We start from the raw sequence: 26,184 nt of genomic DNA, 5'->3' as shown, positions 1-26,184 counted from the left end.
GTTTAATGTTTTATCGTGATAATCTCTACATTATTTTACTAAAAAGTTTAATACGCATACTAGCAGTCTTGAGGTACATCCTTATGTTTTATGTTTAAATTATGCCATATTAATTCTATCATGCTCATTTAATAGTTGAATGTTCGTCCTACCTTTTTGTTATTTTAATTATTTCATCTTAGTGAAGCAAAAACTGTTTACAATATTGTCTGTAACATTTTTAAAGTATAACTCATGACTTCAGTCAAGTGAGGCCCGCCATGGCCAGGTAGATTAAGACGTGCGACGCGTAATCTGAGGGTCACCTTTTCAGCCGTGGGGACGTTATAATGTTACGGTCAATCCCACTATTCGTTGGTAAAAGAGTAGCCCAAGAGTTGGCGGTGGGTGGTGATGACTAGCTGCCTTCCCTGTAGTCTTACACTGCTAAATTAGGGACGGCTAGCGCAGATAGCCCTCGTGTAGCTTTGCGCGAAATTCAAAACAAACCAAACCAAACCAAAAAAAAGAGCGAATGGCATTAAGACTGAAAAGTTTAAGAAAGTAGTCCTAGAATATGCTGTAGATGACGTCACGTAAATATAGTAATTTAGAGGTATATCTAGAAGTGAAAAATCAGATATAAAGTTCGAGTAGGATAGTAAGTTAGTAAGCTAGCAGTGTATCGTGAAACATTGAGCAGTTTTGTTTTTAAATGGCAGAGTGGCAGTCATTTAGTAAAGTATTTTGATTAGCAATAGTTACCACGGTTACTTATTTTGTTATTCGGCATGTTAGTCACGAATTCGTAAAAGTAAAATTATTTTTGTGTTATTTGTAGTACCATTAGTAAGGCATTTCCTTTTGAATATCGTTTGTAAGCTTAGACCTACAAATTAACACAATGTACAAAAAGCGTCAACTTGCAGAAGTATTGATGTATAATAATACGTTGTATTATTTTAATACCATCATAGTAACAAATGAAGATTTGTATTTTTGGAAGCACTGTTTTTGATATTACTTGTTTCTGGATTTATAAATATTATTAAAAAGTATTGTAGCAGGGCCAGACTGCATGAACAGTATTAAAACAATTAGCAACACCTAATATGTGATTCCAATTGAAACCTTATTCCCGAAGTATAATAGCTATGGGAAAACCGGCTCTTAAAATTACATATATAAAATAAAATTGAGTATATAGTCTAATACAATATAATAACTCTTTGTTTCAATATATTAGTACGTGTCCAGTTCCCTGAAACTATCCCAAAAAAATAACTAGCACTGAATAACTCGATTGTTTGAGCGCTGAAAATAGGGGTATGGGTGTTACCGAGTTCGATAGTTCTGCTTTCAGATTGCAAACGTTATACTCTCTATACCATGACATCACTGTGTATAACGAACATAAGCTTAAGGCATAGCCCTGTTTCTCAGATAAATAGGGTTGACTCGTGTTTGTCTGAAAAAGTATATTGGACACGTTTTTGGTATGCTTTCTTTGACTCCGAATAGGCTTGACGTAGTAGATTAAAAGAGTCATGACAAGTACAGAAGAATTAGGAAAGTGTTACGGTAAGTTGATAAATACTATCGTAAAGTTCACAGTTATCTTGAACAAATTAAGAACCTCATTCAATATATTAATCTTACGAAGGAAATAAACTATTCACTATGCTTTCTTTAGCAAAATCAGTATAATTAAGATTGACGTTAAGTGAGTTAATTAGTTATCAACTAATCGAGTTAGGTGAACTTGAAATGTCGTTAAAATCTTTTACGGTTACATCTGCTTCACGTTATTTAGTTTACTGTACTTACTGTTGGAAGTTCTAGACATTAAACTTAATATAGTACGAGGTTCAAGGACAACAAGGGATCTATTGTGTCTAATCAAGGTTTATCTAGACTGTTTCACTTGCTAAACAAAATTTAAATTAAAATAAAAAAGTCAGCCCCTATGACTGAAATACATTTAAAGCCTTCCCATAAATTTCCTTAGTTTGCTATATCCACCACATCTGAACGCATTTCATTCCAAAGACCAACCACTCTGTTACTAGTGCTACTGTTAGAAAAATAAAGCTTAATTATAACTAGTTTTTGTAGAAGTTTTACTTTTCTGCTAGCTTCTAGATCTATCCTGCCAAAATTTATGTCTTATAATCCTACTATTCTCACCATATAAAAAAAAAAGCACTAACACTATTAAATTATCCAATATTATTTTAGAAACCTCCTCTGGACCATTTCTGACAATTCAATATACAGGGTGGCCCGTAAGTCCCTACCCATCCATATATTTTATGTATCCAGTGTATCTGTGTGCTGTCTCTCATTCTTGTTGCATAATATTATGCAACGCTATGTTCTGTGAGACATTTTCCTCATCATGGGCTTACATCAGCCATATTTCTCTGAAAAAAAAACATTTATAATACATGCATAATTGAATGTAACATAATAACATATGGATAGGTAGGGACTTATGGGCCATCCTATATTTCTTAAGCCAAGAAGCTCAATATTGAACACAGTATTTTAAATGAGGCCTCGTCAGTGACTTGTACGATAAAATTATGTCCACTTCAAACTTCATTGTTTCTGTTGTGGCACTCAGTGGTGCCATATGGAGATGAATAAAATTATGTCCACTTCAGACTTCATTGTTTCTGTTGTGGCAATCAGTGGTGCCATATGGAGATGAGGGCTTGAATTTTTTTTTTTTTTTTTGAGAAATGTAAAACATCTAGTTAGCTATGTTTACAGGAAATTACTAATAATAATTTTAATATATACAAACTCAATCTTTCTTTTTGTTACAGTTGATGTACAAAATGTATTACTTTATCAACAGTTCATGTATCATATGGAAATTAAGATCACCTTTGAATCATCAAGTAGATTCTTGTTGTATTTAACATTTTTTTTCATCATGTACGATAATATTTATATTTTTTAATTTTAGAACTCTTTTTACGTAATGTAATATTTAATCATTAGTTCAACACTAACATTAATTTGAAGTTACTACCAGGAATTCTCAGAACAAAATGCTATTTATTTTAATTTTATATATGAAACAAGAAATACCTACAATTCAGAACTGGCAGGCCTATATAAAACTTTTGTCTACACTTTACAGAGGTTCTAACTCATTAATATAAATGAATATAACTCTGAAACTTACTTTGAAAATAAATGAGAAATTTGCTCGATGATACAAGGTGAACTGATTGTTATAGTGTTTCCACGTTTTGAACAATATCTCATCTGTTTTCTGTGTTCTTGAACACTTTGTATATTGTTTTCAATTCTCTTTTATAATTTTAGTTCTTAAGAGATCACATTGTTATATTTCAATGACAGAAAGCTACTGGCTGTTGATATAATATTTAATAAACTTATGTTAACTTGTGCTGTAGCTATCACAATGAAAAAACCTCAGAGCACCACCCAGTGTCAGTCATCTTGCTTTACTGTCAAAATGATAATTACTGTATATTAACTGTAATGGTATAAACTTATACAAGCTTTATAGATAGCTTTAAATTATACAGGGTGTTTGGAAAGTCACTGTGCACTTGTATATTTATTAACAGACATGTTTCAATATAGAATACAGGAGGTAAATATGAATGACAATTATAAACAATGTTTAAAGTGACCCCTGTTGGCATCAATACAGGCTTGGATCCTTCTTATTTTGTTTCTAAACACCGCTATCAGTTGCTGGCTTGAAATAGACTGAATAAAATATGATTACAAAACTGCACAGTGACTTTCCAAATATCCTGTAGTGTTGTTATTATTTCTATAGATGTTTGCTGCAAAAAGTTGCACCCTGGTATTACACGTAGGAGATAGCTTTTCTGGAAACTGTTCAGAATGGCTTTCTTCACCAATTAGTTAATAATAGAAATAATGCTATTTTAAATGTAAAAATGATCGAGAGAGTGGAGATTGGGAAACGTGGGTGTAAGTGAGCTTTGCTGTATTAGATTAAATATTTTGATGCATATAGTGATAAGGAATTAAGATATTTTTGTTGCAAATTTCAAAAGGATGTGACGTAAATTATCTATTGTGAATTGGGCAGCTGAATTATTTGGAAACCATGATCAGATGTGGAAACATTTCAGAGAAATTTTTAAATATTTGAGGTGAACGTACCTCATAGAAGGAAAAGAGTAGTTGGAAGTGAAAAACCACGTTAGTTTTAGATAAAATTTAAAGTATCGTAATTTAAGACATATGAATTAATTGGTATGACAGATGACTTGGAAGATAATAGAATATAAAAAAAGTTGGTGAAACAGAAAATTAGGACATCGGGAAGGTTGGTTGAAAATGTAAAAATTAATAATGAGGATTTCTTTAAATATATTAAGGGTAAATAAAATGTTAGAATGGTCTTGAAGGGTGATAAAGGAGGGTTGTATTTGAGGGTTGAGATACCCAGGTTATTAAATTTGATATTTTCTTCAGTTTTTACTAATGAAGAGGAAAGCAGTATTCCTCATCTTGAACTTTTGGTAAGTGAAAAAGAGATCACACAAGCATTTATCATAGGAGGAGAGATTCGAGAGACTGTTTTCTCTTGTTGAAAAAAGAAGAGTTAGAAGGGATCTGTTTGAAGTATTTAAAATTATGAAAGGAATTAGTAATATTGATGTATCAATTATTCATACTTAACAACAGAATTATAGAACTAGAAACACCAATGTAGATCTAGACAAGGTAGAAGTTGTCTTCAGCTAAGACAATTTTATTTTTCAAAGAAGGTAAAAATGCCTGTGGTACAGGTTGCCATCAGATATTGTTGTGGCAGTAAATTTGAGTTAGTTTAAAAGAAAGCTTGATAGATATATGAATGTTTAGAGCTGGCTTTAAAGTTTTACAATTGTTGTTGTTTAATAGTTTAGTTTGGCTTAGATGATGGAAAGCCAGAATTGACCAACAGGTCTCTTCTTGTCTCTGAACATTATGTTAGTGCTGGGATAGTGGTAAGTCTTTGGATTTACAACACTAAAATTAGGGGTTCAATTCCCCTTGGTGGACACAGCAGATAGCCTGATGTGGCTTTGCTATAAGAAAAATGCATGTTAATACTGACCTGGGTAAGGAAGAAATTGGGAAGTTTGAAAAATAAGGCTTTTGGGCCAGATAATATTTCTGCAAGGGTTTTGAAGAATGTTAAAGATTGGATACATGAGCCACTTGCTACTGTTTTTTGTCAGTACTTGAATAGCGAACAAGTACCAGAGGGTTGGAGGTTAACTAATGTAACTTCTCTTTTCTATGGAGTTGATAAAAATTGTCCCATTAATTATAGACCCATTAGTCTTGCATTAATTGCAAGAAACATTTTGGTAGTCTGTTAAAAGATACTTTACAAAGTCATTTAACAAAGTTTATAACTTTATTGGATTGTCAACATTGTTTCATTAAGGGAAGGATTCTCCCTTGGAAAATGTTAAGGGGGATTTGATTGAAGAATTTAAGATGATAATTGATAATGTTGATGCTTGAATTTTTTTTTTTAATATTTAAAAGTTGTCTTCAACTTCCCCTAGTCGTTAGGACTAGGGGACAAATATAAATTTTGGCAGGGTAAGAGTCATCTTCAGCTAGTTTCATTTTTCTAACAGGGTGGTTGGGCTTTGGGATAGATTGCCTTTGGATGTTGTAGAGGCATTAAATTTAAATGAATTTTAAGGGAAAGCTTGATGAATGTATGATTTATAAGAGCTGGTTTAAGACTTTATTTTTAAGTTATTTTGATTTAAAGGATGGAACAGCTAAGATGCACTAATATGTCCCATGTTCCAAAACGGTTCTGTTAAATTTGACATTTAAGTACCTAGACTTAATTTTTAATTATTTTCAACAATATCAGCTTCTTAAAATCTTCATTCCTTGTGAGACATCTGGTGGTACATTCTGTAAACATAATGTAAATATTTCCCAGGATTCTTTGTACAAACAACTAGATTCATGTTACAAATGAAGTATCAAGTTATTTTTCCCGTGAATCTGATGACTGTTTGTATTTGTGGCTCCTAGGAATGTAATTTCAGTAGCTCACGACCTCATTTCAGCTCTTCAGAAGCAATTTTTGTTGTACTGATGAAGAGCGTAACAATATTGTATACAAGTTGTACAGCCTTGTAGAAACTTTTGGTTGTTAATTAACCATTTAATAGTAAATGTATTATGCCATCAAGCCAGTCAGTCAAACTAATTCTTATTTTCTTTGTTAGAAGCTGAACATGAAAAACATAAGTATTTGAAATGCAGTTTTTTGTGTTTATTTTTTTTACACTTAGTTTTCTGTTAGCTGAATGGAATTTCTCTTTTTCCCCTTGATGTATGAATATTTGCTAGAGACAGAGAGAGAAATAGTTGTGTTAGAGCTGTATATTCAATAAAATTATCTAGCAGTTTGAGCAAACTGTTGTAAAGAACAAAATGACTCAAGTCATTTTCAATTTTTTATTTTACTTTTTTATTAGTTATTGACAAAATATTTCATAAACTTGCATTACTTCATTCAAAGGACAACAAAAACCCATCTTTTCATTGGGACATGGAAAGTAACATGTAGAGGAGTCTCATGTTTGAGGTAAACAGAGTTATTTCACAAAGAATAATGGTTTGTAATGATGCATCAGTATTTTCTGTGGTTTATTTACTATTTTTTCTTCTTAATTTATTCAACCAAGAAGGTTTTTTTGTCACAAAATCAAGTCTTAATATATGAGTACTTTTGCTATAGCAGACTAAGTAACAGTTTCCGAGATTTTTACTTGTTCACTAACAAACATTCCAAATAGTTTTTCTGCAATATATTGATTTTTACTGAACAACCATACCATAAAAAAACAACATGGAGGTCCTTCTAAATGACAACAACTGTTTGCACCTGAAGTCTTTTTTTTTTTCTCTTATGAATTTAGAAAATCTTTGTGTTGCTGTTTACATTCTAATACTACACTATGGCCACGTTGTATGTGTCATGTAAATCTTGAACGTAACTTCAGTTGAGGTGGTGTTACTTTTATAATGTCATCCATATGTGGAATAGTTTTCCTTCAGGTGTGGTTAAAAAAAACAAAAAAAACCCTGCAACATTTGAAGAATATTTTAGATAAAGATTGGATATAGTTTCTGTATGTAATAGGAAGGTATTAGAAAACAAGGTAGCCAGAATGAATCAAATGGCCCCTTCTTATCCTTGAAAATTGAATATTACTTAAGTAATTCTGTGTATCTTATGGTACACTTGCAACAAGATGTAATAATGTGTGTCTTGCACAAACAAATATTGTAGTAGTTTTAAGCTAAATCCTTGCCAGTGCAAGTCACATAGGGCTGTTGCTTTCAAGCTATGGTTTAAAGTGGTGCGGATGAGAATGGTAACCCATCTTCCCTGTTAGGGATACCAGTCCATTGAAGGTTAACCCACTGGTACCCATCATACAACCTGGTAGACTGAAACAAGTCGGATAAAGTGGGATAGAACAGCAAAAGAGAGGTCAGCTTCACATTTGAAACCAATAGACTAAGTTAAAAGCTTGAAGCTACTCAGGCATGGGTGCAGTCATCTGAAAACGACTGTTTTTTGTTATATTTGCTGATATTAAAGCTTTGAATGTTAGTGGCTGTTGGAAGATGCTTCTGCTTCACAAAATTGTTTAAGTCACTTGGTGAGTTTGGTGAATAACTTGCAGATGGCTTTTAAGTACAGTAAGTGCAAGATAGTGTATTTGGATTATCATAATTTAAATTATACATATAAGCTCAACAGTTTTATGGAAGAAAAGGGTCTTAGTTTTTTGGTTAATCATGTGCTCTCTTAAATTATACAAACACTGATTTTTCTAGTGATAGTGTAAACAGGATTTTTGGTTTTATTTGAAGAAAGTATTTTAATATATAGGTCATTGCTAGGCCTCCTTTGGAGTATTGCATTCAGCCTTGGTTGGGTTCCTTACCTTAAAAAGGACATTGAATTGTTAGAAAGATAATACCTGGAGTGGGAAGGCTATTATCCAGGGATTGGCTTACATCTTTGAAATTTTCTTTTCTTGAAAACAGAAAACTTGTATAGAGTAAACCTGGACAAATACTTTCAGATCTAGAAGCCATGTGTGTGCAACCTAACTTCTACTGTTTGTAGCAGGAAATGGGGCTACACTAGTGTCTCAATTATCCTTGGTTATTCGTAGTTTTGTTTTTTTCCTCGTATGTTTTCAAAATAATTGTCATTATAATTTTATATAGTAATTGACACATTTTAGAGAATGTTTTGCACAGAACTTAATTTTGGCTCCAAAAGTTTAGATATTTGATGATATCTAATTTGCAGGTTGGCCGGTTCAACCCTAGCCTTGTCTCTTCTATATTTATTCTTTAATGTAGGAATACAAAATATTTTTAGCTTGATCAACTTTATTTATTAGTGATTAAACACATACAAAAACACAAAATACATGTTAAGGGTTCTTAAAGATTTCACTCAACTTTGGTTGTCATTAGATGTTCTAAGCTGAATGGGGGCACCTTTGAACCACATATGCATGTTCAGGTTGTGTCAGGCTGTTGTCCAGTTATGTATTGCCATTTTTCTTACAGATAACTAGTATTTTCAGTCTGTTTTACTCAAAGGCTTTTTGTAATAGATCCCATGCATATATTTATGCTAACGTTTGATATAATTTTCATGTGCATTAATAGTGTCATTACACTTCCACATCTATAGTGGGAAAAGAACCAAAATTTCGGAGCTATTTATGCCTATGTTAGTGATTTAAATTAAACTAAAACAGGAATGGGCGATCAAAAGAGGAAGTTGTTATTGGAAAAACAAATGAAATTGGACTTGTGTAACTTAAATTTGGAGAAATTTTGCATGACTGATTGGCTGATGCTTGGCTTTGATTATGAAGATGTGGTTTAAACAACAGTAAAAAGATTAAAACTTCAATATACTGAAAAAGTTATTTACACAATGGGCTAAATAGTGCAAAGATATACTAGTGCCTCAATTATCTGCTCTTTTTTTGATCTGTAATTGTCTTTCCTTGGAACAACTTGGATAATTGAGGAATCAGTGTATATGTATTTACTTTCACAGCAATAAGTGCAAACAGCCAATTACATGATAGTACTGCTTGTTGTCTAAACAAATGCACTGATTGGTTGAATTGAGATAAAGGAGAAGAAAAGAGTGACATTGGTAACATATTGTGCACCTGTTATTTCTAAATAAAACATGAAGTGCTGAATCTGCCATTAAAATTCTAGAAACAAATTTTGACTTAGGAATCAATAGTTCCAGACTTACAAGAGTCCAGAATTATTCCAGATTTGAGTTTTATTTCGTATGTTCCTATGCACAAATAAAATTGGAGAAAATATTAGGTTTGACGATGACAACCTGAAACCAAAGATCCATTGAGGCCTGTTATAGGGTACAGTGCATCAAAAGTAATCAGCTGTAGGTGCTAGATTTTGTGAAAAACAGTTGTCCATCATTTCCACAATATTTCGCATTGTATGTGGGAAAATTTCATAAGTTATGCCCAAAGCAGTCCAGTTTATAATAATGTATTATGCTGTAATTTTTTTGTATTTTTTTAAATAAAGAATATAATTTTCCCATAACTTCTAAAGAACAGGAATATATAGATTAATTCGCTTTAGATATATTGTTTTCAGATGGTTTAGACTCTCATGCATGAAACTGTATATTATTAACTGTATGACTATGACCTACTTACAGTAAGTAGAAATGCGACTCTCGTGAAATTTCTTTATAAAAATGAAACCAGTTGATGAAATAGTTTTAAATTTGTCTTGCACAATCTTAAGATTATGTTGTTTTAGAAAAATTAGACAATTTTGGTTTTTTCCATTATTTATAATGATCTTTATTTAATGTAGTTATACACACTCAGAATCAGAATAGTTCATAGGCAGTTGGATTTTTCATTTTAAATATTAAAATGCTATTTATTATCTTATAGTTTTCAAATTTCATTTGCATAATCTCAAACCTTGTAAATGAATATGAAATGTTTTTTAAGTAAATGTTTATTTTATTTTACATTTTCTCCACTGCCATTAACTCTAGATATCAACATATACTGTAGTGAGATGATTAAATTTAAATAATAGAAATATTTACACATATTTTAAATATTTGTAGATTATTTCATGATGTTCTCTTTTTCTCATATGCATAGTTTCATGTTTTTATTTTTTCACTTAGTTTAGTTTACCTTTCCAATTCTTTGACTTTCATGCTTAATGTAGGTATGCCAACATGTTTCAATGTGATCCCATGGTTGTAACAGTTATTACAGGTCAAAGGTCATTCACAAGCTCTTTCACTAACATTTGCATGTGTGAATGACGCCGTCTTGCTTGGACATTTCAACAAGTTCAAACTACATAGTTAAATGTGTACAATAACAAAGTTTCAAAATATACATTTATAAATGCAACTAATACGTAAGTAATTAAAATATAAACATAAAGCTTAAATGCATTTTTAACTGTTAAACAAAGTAACACATATAAGGTGAGAAACACTAGCTACACTTTTAAGAGAAAAGTGGACTGAACTTATTTCCTAGCTTATGTTACAAATCAATTCACTGGTAGAACTTTCTTCAGGGTATAATTAAATACTGGGAAATCTCTTTTTATTGGTTGTAAGCATGTCATTTAATTTCAAACCATGACCTAGCAACACAGATTTGACTTTGGAAGTGGGAATGGCTGACATTAAGCTTAGAAATATCAGTATGTCAAAAAAAACCATCAATAAATTCTTATAAATTTTTCAGATGCTAATGAAAGACAGATGAAACTTTAATTTGACTTTATATACTTACAGTCTTTGTTTTGTTCTCACAATGTCATATATAATAGCTTCTAAAGTTTAGCTCGCAACAGCAAGCTGATCACATGACAGCAAAACCTGCAGTTTTAAATCTTTCTTTTTAAAATAAAGGAACAAAACTTGGAAAACATAAAACTAAGTAATAATATACTTTATAGTAGTAACTTAGTTAAAATACATTCATAATAAAGTGGTTTAGTGAAATATTGAATATTGCTTGGTAAACATGTACAGAAGGGGTTTAAAAATGGTGACATTGAAATAGGGTTAAACTGAGCACCCATATCTTCAGATGTTTTAGTTTGTTTGCAGCTAGAAGCCACTTCTGTATCTTAAATTGTCAAGCAATTGGAGAAGCTTGACAAGAACTGTATGTTTGTTGCAAGACTCTTGGAGATTGCAGTTTCTTGTGGGCCTAACTACTATGATGTTTGTCACAGAAAACATAGTAAGTTTTTGGCAGTAAGATACAAGCCAGAAGTCTGCTAATATGTAGGTTACTATTTATTGAGATTCATTTAAATACGGTCAGGTGGTTAGGGCATTTGATTCATAATCTACAGATTTCTGGTTCAAATTCCTGTCCCATAAAACGTGCTCTCTCTTTCAGTTGCAGGGTTGTTATAACATGATTAATCCCACTGTTTGTTGGTAAAAGAGTGGCCCACAACTGCAGGTGGTGATAACTAGATGTTTCTGTTTTAGTCTTTCAGTGCAAAATTAGGAACAGCCAGTAGGGATAGTTCTTGTGTAGCTTTCTTCAAAAATTAAAACAAAATGAAAAACAAATATTCTTAGATAAGGTTTGAGACACTTTTAGTGAGTAAATAGCAGTGATTGGAGAAGGAAATAGCTTGCTTCCACTTCCCACTTGGATTTTTATTTAACTTGCATGGCTGTGTTACATTATTGTTATTTAACTTGCATGGCTGTGTTACATTATTGTTATTTGACTTGCATGGCTGTGTTACATTATTGTTATTGGTTATTACATGCTTAAAAACTTACTGCTTTAGATGGCTGGGGAAAAAAAATTGATTTTGTTCACATCCAGTTATAATTTCAGATTTTCTGTCAATAACTGTACAGGTTGTTAACAGTGGCAGCTGTTAATGATATGTTAAATTTTGTTTATCCTTGACTATCTGCTATAGTATTTTCGCTAAATGTTTCATCACTTTAAAAATTTGGCTTTTTTTTTTTTTTTTTAACGTGTGCTGTTTCATTATATTTGTGTGTACGATTTAGGTGTGTTAGTTTTTATGTCAATGTTTATTTCAACTCTGAAAATGTGTTTCATAAATCTTTTAATAAAATATGTTTCAGTTTTGTTATTTAATATGTATATATCAATGATAAGTGATGATTTCTGAAGGACATAAGTTCTAACATAATACGAAAGGAAGCTGGCATATGTAACAGAACAGGAAATTCATTCAGCAACATTAGAGGAAGTGGAAGAAATTGAAGCCTTCGAGCATACATGTGTGCGTGATTTTGGTAAGAGAAATTAATTACTGTTGATAGTCATGGTGTTTGTAAATATTTAAAAAGATGTGCTGTAACCACTAATTAGAATTTTTAACCATACATTTCAGGTTTTGGCTATTTTAATATTATTTCTGGATAGTGTGATATAATACACTAACAGTTTATTGTACCTCAAACGTTATATGTTACCATAACAACAAAAGTAGTGGAAAAAATACTAGTTTTTTGAGCTGATCAGTATTTGGTATTTGTTTAGTAGTAGAATAGTGTACATTTATAAAGAATATGGTTTAAACACTAAGATATATCACTGTCTTCATTGAACTTGTGTGATCTTTTTAATTTTCAGTCAGTACACATGGTTTTAAAGTATAACTTTTCTTTTTTGAATCTTAAAAATTGCTCATTTAAACTTTGTTTGATTTCAGTTTCTTGTCGGTTGATGGTTGAAAAACTTTCTTGCTACAGTTTGTATTCATGTGCTAATTGATTGCAAATCAACCACCATAACTCAAGAAACCTTTGACCGTAACTCAAGAGTAAGTGTTTTGTCTTCCTCAGGACAATCTCACACATATTTTCAATTTGAGTTTTCTTGATGTAGTTCTTTTTCCCAGTCAGGTGTAAAGTCATACAGTTGGTGAAATAAGCAGTATATGTTTACTATATCTCGATATGGCTGGTATGGGTATTAATACTTTTACTGATAAGGAGAGAACAACGTTTTGACCTTCCTAGGTCATCTTCAGGTAAAGAAAGAGAGTGTTTGAATGTGACTGTTGACGGACACGTCTTAGGGACGAGAGTATAAACGGGTACTGGACTGTAGGGGGCGTTGCAGGTGGATGTTAGGTTATTAACTAGTATAGGTATAAAGGTCTTCCTGTATATTGGTTTATTTTGGTTTTAGTTGTTGTATAAGTAGTGGTTCTTTGATTTTTCCGTTTGTTTATATTTGTTTCCCTACTTAATATCTGGGTGTTTTCAACGGTTATATTGTGTTTATTTGACTTGCAGTGTTCAAAAACGTGTGAAGGTGTCACATTCAAACACGCTCTTTCTTAACCTGAAGATGATTTAGGAAGGTCGAAACATTGTTCTCTCCTTATCAGTGAAAGTGTTAATACCCCTATCAGTTGTTCTGAGATATATTTTTATTTCAAGTGTTTCTTGTCATCAAGAAATACACATTTACTGTAAAATATCCATTATTCTCTTTATTTAACAAGCTTACTAATAAAGTTTGTTTTTTAGGTTAGAGATATCCAAATTGATATTTTTAACTAGCCGTATGTTTACAGATCACAAATAAGATATATAAATTGTAAACAAAAGAATGGAGTTTTCTGGAAATGTGTAGAATTTGAGACCTTGAGGTAAATAAAGTTAGGTTAAATATGTAATGACTGAAGAAGATGTAAAAGTTAGTTCTCACACTTAAATGTTCTGTTTGGATAGTGTTTGATTTAAAGCTCTGAAACTCATTGGTCCAGGCCTGACATGGCCAATCGTGTTAAGGCGTGCGACTCGTAATCTGAGGGTTGCAGGTTTGTATCCCCATCGCGCCAAACATGCTCGCCCTTTCAGCCGTGGGGCATTATAATGTCAATCCCACTATTCGTTGGTAAAAGAGTAGCCCAAGAGTTGGCGGTGGATGGTGATGACTAGCTGCCTTCCCTCTAGTCTTACACTACTAAATTAGGGACGGCTAGCACAGATAACCCTCGAGTAGCTTTGTGCGAAATTTAAAAACAAACCATCAAACAAACTTGTTGGTCCTTTGTCAGTATTTATGATATGCTTGTACACTGTTCATACACTAACTGCAAACAAAAGATGGTTAAGTGTTATGGTCTTGTTTCTTGGAGCACACAAGAGGGATCACAGTATAGAGTATATCAGGAGTGATTGTTGGGAAAGGATAGAAACTGTTTGTCTATAGAATTCAAGAGAAAAAAACCAAAACCATCTTATGTTTCACAAAAAATTCATTTATTCACAACTATAATATTCTTTCTTTTTCCATAAATTCTGTAATTATGAAGTTTCTCAAAGTACAGATGGTTTGTAGTTTCTATAAATATTGTAACATTTCATGTATTTTGTTTAGATTTGCTGGTAATGATTAGATAGATGTGATTATAAAGATTTATTTAACTGTAAAGAATTTGTAAAAGGCTCTGAATGACTCCAGAAACTAAACATTGATGTCATTAAGTTCTTGATACCCAGTGATTTGCCACTGGTTATCACAGAAAAAAAAAATCAGTGATATCATACTATAAAGGAACTACTGCTTATGCGATACTGGAAAAACTTTATTACATGATTTTAGGTTTCATACTTACAATGTTTGTCAGACAAAATTCCAAACATAGATAAGTATTTTCTCAAATATATACTTTCTCTGCGAAGTTGATATGGTAGAGTACTTGGTTTTTGCTGCTAACTTACAGAGCTCTTTAAGATGATATTATAGATATAAAAGGTTTAAAAAACAAATATTGTTTTTTGAGTTGTTGAGTTCTGAATTTGATAAAACTAATCATGAAACATCAGTGAAATATGATAGCGACACAAGTAATAAAAACAGAACTAGTGGTTAACATTAGCAGTTTTTGCACACACTTGCCACTTCAGTGTTGCCGTAAAACTGTTTTTTTCTCCTTATTTTAAAACTTGATTCATTAGATGAATTTGAACTGCAATTAGATGGCCAACATTTTTCTAATATACGAGTTTAAACCATTTTAATTTTTATGTACAAATGTGTAAGTTTATTAATTTTTCATATGTGTATATTTGATAGTGGGAGACAGTCATTTTAAAGCCAAAGACATTGGGATGCGCACTCAGAAGAAACTGTTGAGTAGAATGGCAAATAGAAACATTGCCAAGGTCTTTATCGACGACACTTCTGCGAACTTGCTGGATAACCTACACAGAATTGTGCGCTACCAGAGTGGACACAAGAAGGAAGCTGAGAAAATTATTAAAAATGTCATAAAGGTTGTATTGTTTTATTGTTCAGAGATAATACATAAAGGTTGTATTGTTTTATTGTTCAGAGATAATACATTGTGTTTCAGAAATCTGATATGATAGGGAAAAATACACAATGCATTCTTAATCTATTTATTACACTATGTAACACAAACTTTGTTCCTGGATAGTATGTGTTTAATTACTTATGTTGTAAAAGTACAGAAAATGACCATTATTCCCTTCAAATTTTGCTTTTCTCACCTGGATAATGAAATTTATAAATTAACTTATTTTTTATATAAAAACGGACAAATCTGCACATTTTTATTTACATATGGTCTGAATAAAACAACATATGAACCAAGATTTACATGTATTTATACTAAAGTTATACAAACATGTTTAGAAGTTAGTAGTTTTTCAAGATTTGCAACTGTAATGTAAATCACTTTCACGTATCAGCCCCCAAATATAGTCTCCCATCATGTTTTTGTTACACATTCACAAGAGAAAAAGTTTCAAGAGAAACATAGGTCTTCTCCATTTACGTTAGGCATAAGCAACTGGGAAATAACACTTTATGTCCAGGAAAAATTTTATGTAGTGTTATTCAAATTGCATACCATTAACAGCCATACATGTATCAATTGTTGATATACTTTACCATCATGGCATTTTACTTCCTGAAATTACAACTGACACAATTTTTTTTTAAAACTTTAAGAATATAATGTCTATTATCCACATGGGTTTGGACTTCTGGCACACTCTGTACTTCTAAACATAACTGTGACATTTTAGAAATTAGTGTATGGTGTTTCTGATAACGTTTAGTGTAAAAATATATCTTATGTAAGCCTTTTGATCTTGAATTTCTTTAAATAAATTCATTATTTATTTATTTTACTAAAGGTTTCAAATTCCTCTGGATGATTATCAAAATAATTTTTTAATATGAACCTATATTTGTTTTAGTGGTTTTACTTCAGAAAATATTTTAATGATAATTGTTTAGCACTGGATAACAGCACTCAGAATATTGGCAATCTCAAGGAATTAGTTGTTTTGTTAATGTATATTTCCACAAACGTTGTTAGGTAGTGATTCATCAACCAACGTGACCATTTTAGGAGCATACACATGTATTTCCTTTCTCCATTGTTTTCATCAGTGGAGGGGGTGGTCACACTCCTCAGGTTTCCTGATTTTGGTTAGAGTAATTAATTTGTAAAACAGGTGAATCTCAACTTCATCTCCTCCATAATGATTTGATAATAGTAATTTAACTTTATGTAAGAAATCTGTTCTGAATGAGCTATACCATAGTCTTTATACCTTTAAAAGTATTTGTCACATTATCTTGTTACTGTCAGATTACAAAATTCTTAGCTTCCAGCTAAAACTGCAACGTGTTCTATGGTTATATGCATCATAACGATTATCTTAACATATTTTATACAATGCAAGAAATGTTTTAAATTGCCAGAAATTCTAAGGATGGTTTGGAGGAAAGCTGTTACTGAAAATGTTCAGGTGACAAAAAATAAAAGATACAGCTAGTAATTTCAGTCTGTTCATGCTCAGTTTCCCCAGAAATCATTGGTTGTTCCAACAGTTATGTGTGTTCGTAAGATGTATGTGAAGTTACAAGTATTTCTAAGTATCATTCTTTTATTGGTTAAGACTAATCAGTGAAATATTACCTTCTGTTTTAGATTGTCATTAAGATGGGAATACTCTACAGAAATGACCAGTTCAGTCAGGAAGAACTGAAAATAGCAGAGAAGTTCAAGCACAAGTTCCACTCCACGGCGATGGCTATTATCAGTTTCTACGAAGTAGATTTTTCGTACGATAGAAACTACCTGTTACAAGCACTCAACGAGTGTTGTGCCATGCTTAAAGACCTGATCTCCAACCACCTGACAGATAAATCTCTTAACAGGGTTGACCACATATTTTCGTTTTTTGGTTCTCCAGGATTTCTGGATGATGTGTTTCGACGTGACAGTCCGTATCACGAGACTCTTGGCAGGATCGTCTCAGATATGCACAGAATGATGGAAGACGGTACACTCTAAAAAAACAATCGGCTTACAGTGCGGGTGTTTCAGCTTAGGTAACTGTTAGTGGTTTCTGTACTTTCACTTAAAGTTTTGCCAACATGATATACTATTGTGCAGATGAGGATCATACACACAAACTTAATTTCTTTTGGTATGTGATACTTAAAGTACGAAAAAACAAAACAGTTCAACTTATTGGCATGTTAAAGGGTTTTACTAAAAATGTGTACTATTTTAATAAGAACATAATACTAGTCTCAACAGTTGACTTTCGTATTTGAACGTTAATCTGTGACCAAGTGTCCGAGACGTTGGGTTGTTTTTCATCTTACGTGTTTCAAATATACAAATTACGTGATTTCCTCAATTTCATAATATTATTGAGTAGAGGGCCTAAACTTCTGTAACAAAATAATTTGTCACAAAAAAGATGAAAAAGTAGTCTGGTATTTCAAGGAATTTACTGTTCAACAAATGAATTATTTTTCAGTTGCAAAAAAAACTAGTATTTTTATAAGAAAATCATGTGTAATAAAAAAATACAATGTAAAATCACAAAGTTTCATACGTTTTTGTAACTTAAAATCATTGGTTAATTACTGGAGTGCTGTTGAGGGGTTTAACAACATTAAATCGGTGTTCAGTTTTTAAGTTCCTTCCTTTGTTATAACTTCATCAAGGTCAACATAAAATAGAAATCTTTAAAAGTATTTTTGAGTGACAGTTATACACTTTATTTTTACCAAGTTTTAGTTTAGTCATTTTGTGTTTTATACGAGCTTTTCAGTTGGACTTAGGAAGTTGTAGTTGATAATTCTATATTATGTTCACAAGGGGATAAATATGTCTTAAAGTGATTTGATATTTATGTTTAAGGAATAAGGGTATACATATTTTTTGTTCTATTTTATGTTTAAATGAAACAAGAAATGTTGAATGTGAATATCCACTAATTTGATTTGTAATGTTAGAAAGAGGATGTGAGTTTACTCTCTAAACTTTAACTTGATCATGTTTATATCAGTGGTTCTACTTAGTTTACAACAAGGGGAATGTTTGTTTCAATGAATGTCGTGTTCTACATAACTACAAATATGGGGGTTGTGTTTGTGTCTACCAATAGCTATGGTTCCTTGTAATGTTAAACAAGTAAAGGGAATGTTTTATTAGTGGATATTACTGTACACAATTATAAGTAAGTGGAGTGTATTTGTATCTATTAGTGGATACTTTCCTGTTTGAATTAAGTTAAAGGAGGGTTACATTTATCAGTTGTTTTTAAATGTTTTCTTTACACTGTTGCAAGGAAGTAACTTGATGAAATAGAGCCATTTAGTTCTAGGTCCAATGATGTGAACTTTTAGTAATTCAGAGAATAACACTGATCATACAAGAAGTAAGTAAACAGTACACCTCAAATGATACATGTTTTAGAGCAAATAGGAGGACAATCGTTTAATAAATTTCTAGAAAGATTGGAACAGCTGCTTTAGCTGTGGTTCAGTCTTTTATTAAACAGTTAAATGGATAAAGATATCAATATTTTTAAATTTTTTGGATGGTGTCATGAGTGGAGCAAGTCTGTAGGGCAAGGCTTCTTTGTATGATACACTTAGTAATTCAGATATGATCTTTCTATTTACTACAATATTCAAAGAAGGAAAGAAATAATCTCTTATGGAAATCTTTGGGAATGTTTTAAGAAACAAAACATTTGTATAATATCTAAATGTAAGCTTAAACAGCAAAAACACTCAAAATTATGTTAAGTACTAAAGACTGCTCAAAGAACTGAACAAAGAACAAACTGTAATGTATGTTAAAATGAAAGTGCTCAAATCCAATAATACTAAGGTATTTTACTCTCTGTGAGGGGCGAGAAAAGGAGTAACATTACAAGTCCTGGACATCATATATTAGACATCCACTTCTATGCAACTTTGATATCTTAACCAAGTAGTGCCTTAGGAAATAACATTGTAAAGTAAAAATCACATGCACATGTTTCATAACAAAAACATTTCTACAGTCATGAAACAGTTCCATGTACTTATTATAGAGACAGATCTGATAGACAAGTGGCGTTGAAAAACTAGCAATTTATAAAGCTATTGGTCAAGCAGTTGGCATGTGCTTTTGTATGTAACATTGTGTAAACTGGTTTGTTGTTATTCACCAGTTTTAGTTTGTATGTTAAACATTGTATTAACACTTTTTGTTCTCTTTATTTTACCTATTTATAATTTTAAAATGTTCCATTAAGAACAGCATAATATAGTTTCAATACAAATTTCTTTTTGTACAGTTACAATATCTGTGATGCATTTTTTAAATTATCTTAATGTATTCGGTACCACATAATAGTTTTCCAAAGTAAGAACTGGTAACTCAAAACTACTTGAATAATATCTCTGTACTCAGTTTTTTACTATATTTTTGTATTACCTGATACGTTAAGAAGGTACTTGTATTGCTTGGAATAAACTGGTAAATTGTTAACCCTTGTCTCTCATTCATCAAGTATCACAGTCATTTACTGCATGCTCCTTTATATATTACAACTAAAATGTAATTTCTATTATTTGAGAAGCTCTCTTCAGGTACCATTGACACAATATAAATATAAAAACTTTTATATTTTAATCATGGTTCTTCAGTATTTTTCTTATCCCAAGAGACAAATTGAACGTGTCATCTTATTGAGCAATATAATCTTTTTTTTCACCAAAGCTACTAACTTGAGTAACCAAATCTTAAGTTTATCATCAGTATAGATGAAAAATTTATATCCAAACTGCCAAATACATCACACTCTTTATATTAAAAAAAAAACAACTGGTGCCCCCTGGTTGTAACTTGTAACCTTCACTCATATTTCTGTATTTGAAAATTCTCTTGAGTCTCAGACAAAAATATTAACAATATGGCAGAGAGAGTAAAATAAGTGTTGTCTTTCATGAATGAACAGAGAATCAAGTAGTTGTTTTGAATTAAGCACAAAGCTACACAATGGGCTATCTGTGCTCTGCCTACCACAGGTATCAAAACCCAGATTTTAGCATTGTAAGTGCACAAACATACTGCTGAGCCACTGGGAGGCGAGAATCAATTATTTTATTTTTGGCAAGATTAACTTGTTTTATGTAGTAAAAAATACAGAACTAATCAACCAATGATATAAAGATATTCTGATGACTGCTTCTAACCCTATGAAGATCAACAAACATTGCTTAGGTTTTAAATCCACCTTCTTTTGTCTTGTAAAGAATTTATTGTGGCTTCATTGTTCACTTATAACATCGATAAAGTGAAGTAATTCATTCTGTATTGAAATTAACTGGTTAAATAGAACATAAAGCAATGCTGTTAAGCCAACATTACTATACTTTCATAAATTGTACACACTTTCAGTTACCATATAACATATTGTATATTATTAAGCACTGTGTATTTGATTTCAATTAATATATCACATAATACTTCAGGGTGAAAGTTATATATTCTTCTATTAACGTTCTCTTTACTTGCAGTATAATAACTATTTTTTGAAGAATACAATCGGTTCAAGTTTCAGTCTTCCGAAGTTTTCTGGAACCAACACCTGTGAATGTATAAATGGTCTACATGTAGTTAATTATAAATATCTTAACTTTATTCTAAATTTCAACTCAATCCACTAATTAGGAAGTTTTGGTGGTAGATTTCATACACAAGTAAATCTAAAACAATGTGAAAGTTACTTGATATAAATGTGGTAATTTTATCAAAACTAATGTTTGAATTGTGCATGTACTTCAATTTTAAATCATTAAACAGTAGTTGGAAAGAACAGTACTAAAAAAACTTACCTTCCACATGACAAACTTCAGTAGAGGCACCTAGTGACAACAAGTAATCCAACCACATGACTTGCTTAGGAGACAGGCGATCTCCTGGTCCCTTCACTTCCACAAACTGGAACCAGATTAATTTCACAATATTAGTTTTTAATTAAAAGCTCCCTTAAGATATTAAAAGTTCAGAATGCAGTCCTTTGTGAAAATAGTGAAAAATTAATATGTTAGTAAAACACGTGAAACTTTCCCCACAATTGATAATTTTGCTATTTGTTTGTTTAGAATTAAATCACAAAGTTACACAATGGACTAACTGTAGCCAGCCTTGAAACCTGGTTTCTAGTATTGTAAGTCTGCAGGCATGCTGCTGTGCCACTGAAGGGGGGGAGTCTTGCATTATGAACTGTTCAAGTGCAAAGATGATTATAACAGACAAATTCAATTACCTAAACTCAAAGTTCAGTAGCACTTTGCTGTTTGTTTATTTTGAATTTCGCATCAAGCTACACAAGAGCTATTTGCAGTCTCCATCCCTAATTTAGCAGTGTAAGACTAAGAGGGAGGCAACTAGTCATCAACATCCACCACCAACTCTTGGGCGACTCTTTTACTAACAAACAGCTGGATTAACCATTGCATTATAACATCGGTGTGGCTGAAAGCATGTTTAGTGTAACAGGGATCTGAACCTGCACCCCTCAGATTAAGAGTCAAGCATCCTAACCATCTAGTCATACCAGGCCTGATCATTTACTCTTGGCTTCTCTTGAAGAATCAGCTAAGTTTTCGTCATCCATACCATAGTCTCATTTCGGCTACTGCCAATTACTTTGGATATACTGGGAGACAGAACCACTTTACAATCACCTAGTGCTGAGCTGTTCTTAAATCTAGGATTAGTGTGTTTTTTAAAATGATCTCCCAGTCTTCTGATTGTCAATCCAATGCAAGTGCCCCCCCACCCATGGAGCAACAGAATTCACAAATAACAAATGAATTCTCAATATTGATCTAATCACACACTGAAGATGAACATATGAATAGAACCTCTGTTGATTATGATGTTTAATTTCTTCTTCAAGGTTCGTGAGTATGTACGATAAAGACATCATTACTTGTGGTGCACAGGATGTAAAACATTTCACAAAGCCTTTCTTTGAAATGCAGAAGCACAAAGTGGGTGTACAGTTGGTAACAACTAACATTAAACTGTCCTTGTTTGTTGTACACCAGAAGGTAAAGAAAGGGCAGAGCAAAATCTTGTTGGTGTTCAAATCTTTAAAATTTCATATTAATTTTATTGGTATTCAAATGAAGCAGAAAACTGTAAGGTTAAAAGTACTTATATTCTTAGCATGAATATAATCTTTTGCTCAGACTGACACCGTAAAGGCTTTGAAAATTAAGACAAACCTTTATAATAAAATCTGGTGTGTACAAAAAGTCTTGTTTATTAGATTATAAAAAGACCCACAGTAAATCTGCCAGAGCTGATGAACAGATAGTTAGTGAATAATCTTACATCAATTCCAAGATAAAATGTTCTTGAACTAAATTTGAAACAAATCAATTTGATTTTAAGTAATTAAAAATAAGCTAAACTGCTTCAAGTTCTTCTTAAGACAGCTAAACAATATTCTATTCTTAAAATTTTCTTTTACCTTCTACACAGTTTTCAAATGGCAAACGTAATTAGGGTTACCTTATTAATGGATATGCTATCAACATTTTTTCTCAAAATGTCTCCCACCTTCAGTAATCATCCAAACCTCAAACTAAAGAAAATGGAACCTCAAAATTGAAGAAAGCACGAGGACAGACTAAATTACTAATAAATATGGTGAAATCTGTTAACTACATAACAAAAGAAACGACAATAAAACATATTCTGAAAGAGTTTTAAGGTATATAGTTACTTTAGAAAAAACTATTCAAATCATAGTTTACCTTCACTGTACAAACTTCTGGGTTCCACACAACCAAATCAGGAACACCACTTCTGCAGTGACGATAATCTTGTGCAAGTCGTTGGCAGATTCCACTAACCAGTCCATTTCCTAAACACTTTACTAAACCCTATGACAACAACAACACAGTTCTCTTATATTAAACTTTGAATTCATTGCCAGGAAAGATCTGGAACATTAAAACAATTTTTCACAACTGCTAAACAGTAAAGAAATTTTAAAACAGTATCATTAGAAGGTCACAATATCATTATACTACTGATGGTATCATTAGAAGGTCACAATGTCATTACACTACCGATGGTATCATTAGAAGGTCACAATGTCATTACACTACCGATGGTATCATTAGAAGGTCACAATGTCATTACACAACTGATGGTATCATTAGAAGGTCACAATGTCATTACACAACTGATGGTACCATTAGAAGGTCACAATGTCATTACACAACTGATGGTACCATTAGAAGGTCACAATGTCATTACACAACTGATGGTACCATTAGAAGGTCACAATGTCATTACACAACTGATGGTACCATTAGAAGGTCACAATGTCATTACACAACTGATGGTGTCATTAGAAGGTCACAATGTCATTACACAACTGATGGTACCATTAGAAGGTCACAATGTACACAACTGATGGTACCATTAGAAGGTCACAATGTCATTACACTACTGATGGTACCATTAGAAGGTCACAATGTCATTACACAACTGATGGTATCATTAGAAGGTCACAATGTCATTACACAACTGATGGTATCATTAGAAGGTCACAATGTCATTACACAACTGATGGTATCATTAGAAGGTCACAATGTCATTACACAACTGATGGTATCATTAGAAGGTCACAATGTCATTACACAACTGATGGTATCATTAGAAGGTCACAATGTCATTACACAACTGATGGTATCATTAGAAGGTCACAATGTCATTACACAACTGATGGTATCATTAGAAGGTCACAATGTCATTACACAACTGATGGTATCATTAGAAGGTCACAATGTCATTACACAACTGATGGTACCATTAGAAGGTCACAATGTCATTACACAACTGATGGTACCATTAGAAGGTCACAATGTCATTACACAACTGATGGTATCATTAGAAGGTCACAATGTCATTACACTACTGATGGTATCATTAGAAGGTCACAATGTCATTACACAACTGATGGTATCATTAGAAGGTCACAATGTCATTATACTACTGATGTTAATATAACAGACTTAAATCATTACGAGTACACTCGAATGGGCAGCAACTGCCTGTTGTAGGAAAAAACACGTGTAGAAGACAATGTTTTGAAAGTCTTCCATCTTTAGTTATTAATTTTCAGATCAAGAAAGGACAACTTGAAGTATCTTCTTCCTGAACAGTAAACTTTCTACTCTAATTTTGTTTATATAAATAGTCCAAAAATAATTTAACATTTTTCTTCTACACACAAGAAAGCATTACCAATCTATCTTATCCTTAATACAACCTTTCTTCTCATGATGAACTAGGAAAAAATGAGCAAGGTTAGGCGCTGATACGAAACCATAGCAACTCCATCTGTTTGATCATGCACAGAACTGTTAAAAATGAAATCCAGTTTCTTGGTGGCAAATTTTAACAAATTCCTTAAGTACTTGTTTTGTTAACCCTTGTATTAAGTCCTCATCTTCAAATAGAATGTTGGACATTAACTGAACAGCTTCACGTAGAGAAATGTTAGTTTATATTAAAACTATTCCAAAACTCCTGTTCCTCAAATTTAAGGTTTTTTCAACTTTTCAAATATTTCAAAACTATTTTTTACCGTATATTTAATTTTCACAAATTTCTCAGTCAAAAAAATCCAACTACGTTGTGGTTATAAGTACTAACATCAGATACTATTGGTCGGATTGGACACCTATTTACATGGATCTTAGGTGGAGCATACTAAAAAAATAAAAAAAAAATTATTTGTGCTGAGATAGTAAAATCATCTCTGAACAATAATTCCTCATTGATTTCTAAGAAATCTTTAAGATGGAACATTGAGAAGCCTTCACTAACCTGCACACTATCCAAGCTGCCAAATATATCCCAATTCACTAAACACACTTTTCCGTGATGAGCTCCCCAAGTCTGATCAATCTTACTTTGTAACTCCTAAAGCAATACAAAGATACATGTTACTATAATAAAGCCTCAACACATCTGAAGACCAGAAAGCTTAGGAAAAACCCATAAGGATCTTGTAAAGGACACTCCAAGTTCTTCAAATTTCTAGATCATTTCTCTCATATGATTACAAATATATCTATATCCTTTTATCAGCTTTCAAAAAACAATTTCATAATTTTTCTAAAAAAACAATAAAGAAAACCTTCAAAACCATGTATTTTTTTCTCAAGAAATGTCTACTATGTTTCAGGTATCTAACTATAAATCTGTTATAAACTAAAATCACTTTACTTTTAATTAAATTGTACCTTTTTTTTATCTAAGAACTTAATTTTTTAACACTAAACTACGGTATGATTTTCTTGACATCTAGCAAAGGTTTAACAAACAGTTTTTTTCTTTACATCTAGCAATGGTTTAACAGATTTTTTGTTGACATCTAGCAATGGTTTGACAGCAGTTTCTGATTTCTTCAACTATTTTTACATAAACTTCAAACCAACTGGATAAAATGATGAGACATAATGCTTAAACATAAAAGATATTGAATAATACAAGTCCAGTAACTTTACTTTGGGATGAATCAATTTGTCTAAAGCTACAATTTTATCTTATATAATAAAACAATTATATGAAGTGTTTTGCCCTAAGACCAAACAGATGGCTTATATGCATTTAACCAGAAATACCTTACCATTGTAACAAAGCTAAACTGGATGAAAACAGAATAAATCTCACATTTCATTATGTCATAAACTAAAAATG

At 31.9% G+C, this 26,184-nt stretch overlaps 2 protein-coding genes across 3 annotated transcripts in view; one reads left to right on the top strand and one right to left on the bottom strand.

Annotated features, from left to right (window-relative positions):
- Positions 1-1,365: 1,365 nt before the first annotated feature.
- On the top strand, positions 1,366-19,938 carry sigmar (Tumor necrosis factor alpha-induced protein 8-like protein sigmar). 2 transcript variants are annotated; one of them, XM_076448819.1, is made up of 5 exons: positions 1,366-1,560; positions 12,273-12,397; positions 12,817-12,927; positions 15,198-15,397; positions 17,089-19,938. In XM_076448819.1, coding segments are annotated over exons 3-5 (567 nt in total). In that variant the 5' UTR covers positions 1,366-1,560; positions 12,273-12,397; positions 12,817-12,926; the 3' UTR covers positions 17,455-19,938. The 2 variants fall into 2 exon arrangements, with proteins under 2 accessions (XP_076304934.1, XP_076304935.1); XM_076448820.1 differs by having other exon boundaries at positions 1,469-1,560; positions 12,258-12,397.
- Positions 19,279-26,184, bottom strand: part of LOC143222371 (fanconi-associated nuclease 1-like) — a 27,924-nt gene continuing 21,018 nt past the window's right edge. Inside the window, exons 12-15 of the mRNA XM_076448818.1 lie at positions 25,309-25,404; positions 23,223-23,351; positions 21,288-21,393; positions 19,279-21,040 (exon numbers count right to left, since the gene is read on the bottom strand). Of these exons, the coding sequence (XP_076304933.1) occupies positions 21,003-21,040; positions 21,288-21,393; positions 23,223-23,351; positions 25,309-25,404 (369 nt within the window). The 3' untranslated portion in view covers positions 19,279-21,002. The remainder of the gene's footprint in view (positions 21,041-21,287; positions 21,394-23,222; positions 23,352-25,308; positions 25,405-26,184) is intronic.

This window comes from Tachypleus tridentatus, chromosome 8, assembly GCF_004210375.1.
Source record: "Tachypleus tridentatus isolate NWPU-2018 chromosome 8, ASM421037v1, whole genome shotgun sequence".
Classification (NCBI taxonomy): domain Eukaryota; kingdom Metazoa; phylum Arthropoda; class Merostomata; order Xiphosura; family Limulidae; genus Tachypleus; species Tachypleus tridentatus.
Note: the sequence above shows the minus strand (reverse complement) of the source record. Positions and strands in the feature narration are given on the sequence as shown.

Excerpts from the sequence above, each read along its gene's own strand:
- sigmar (XM_076448819.1), top strand. Across the intron at positions 15,398-17,088 it reads TTATTAAAAATGTCATAAAG|ATTGTCATTAAGATGGGAAT; the intron begins GTTGTATTGTTT and ends CTTCTGTTTTAG.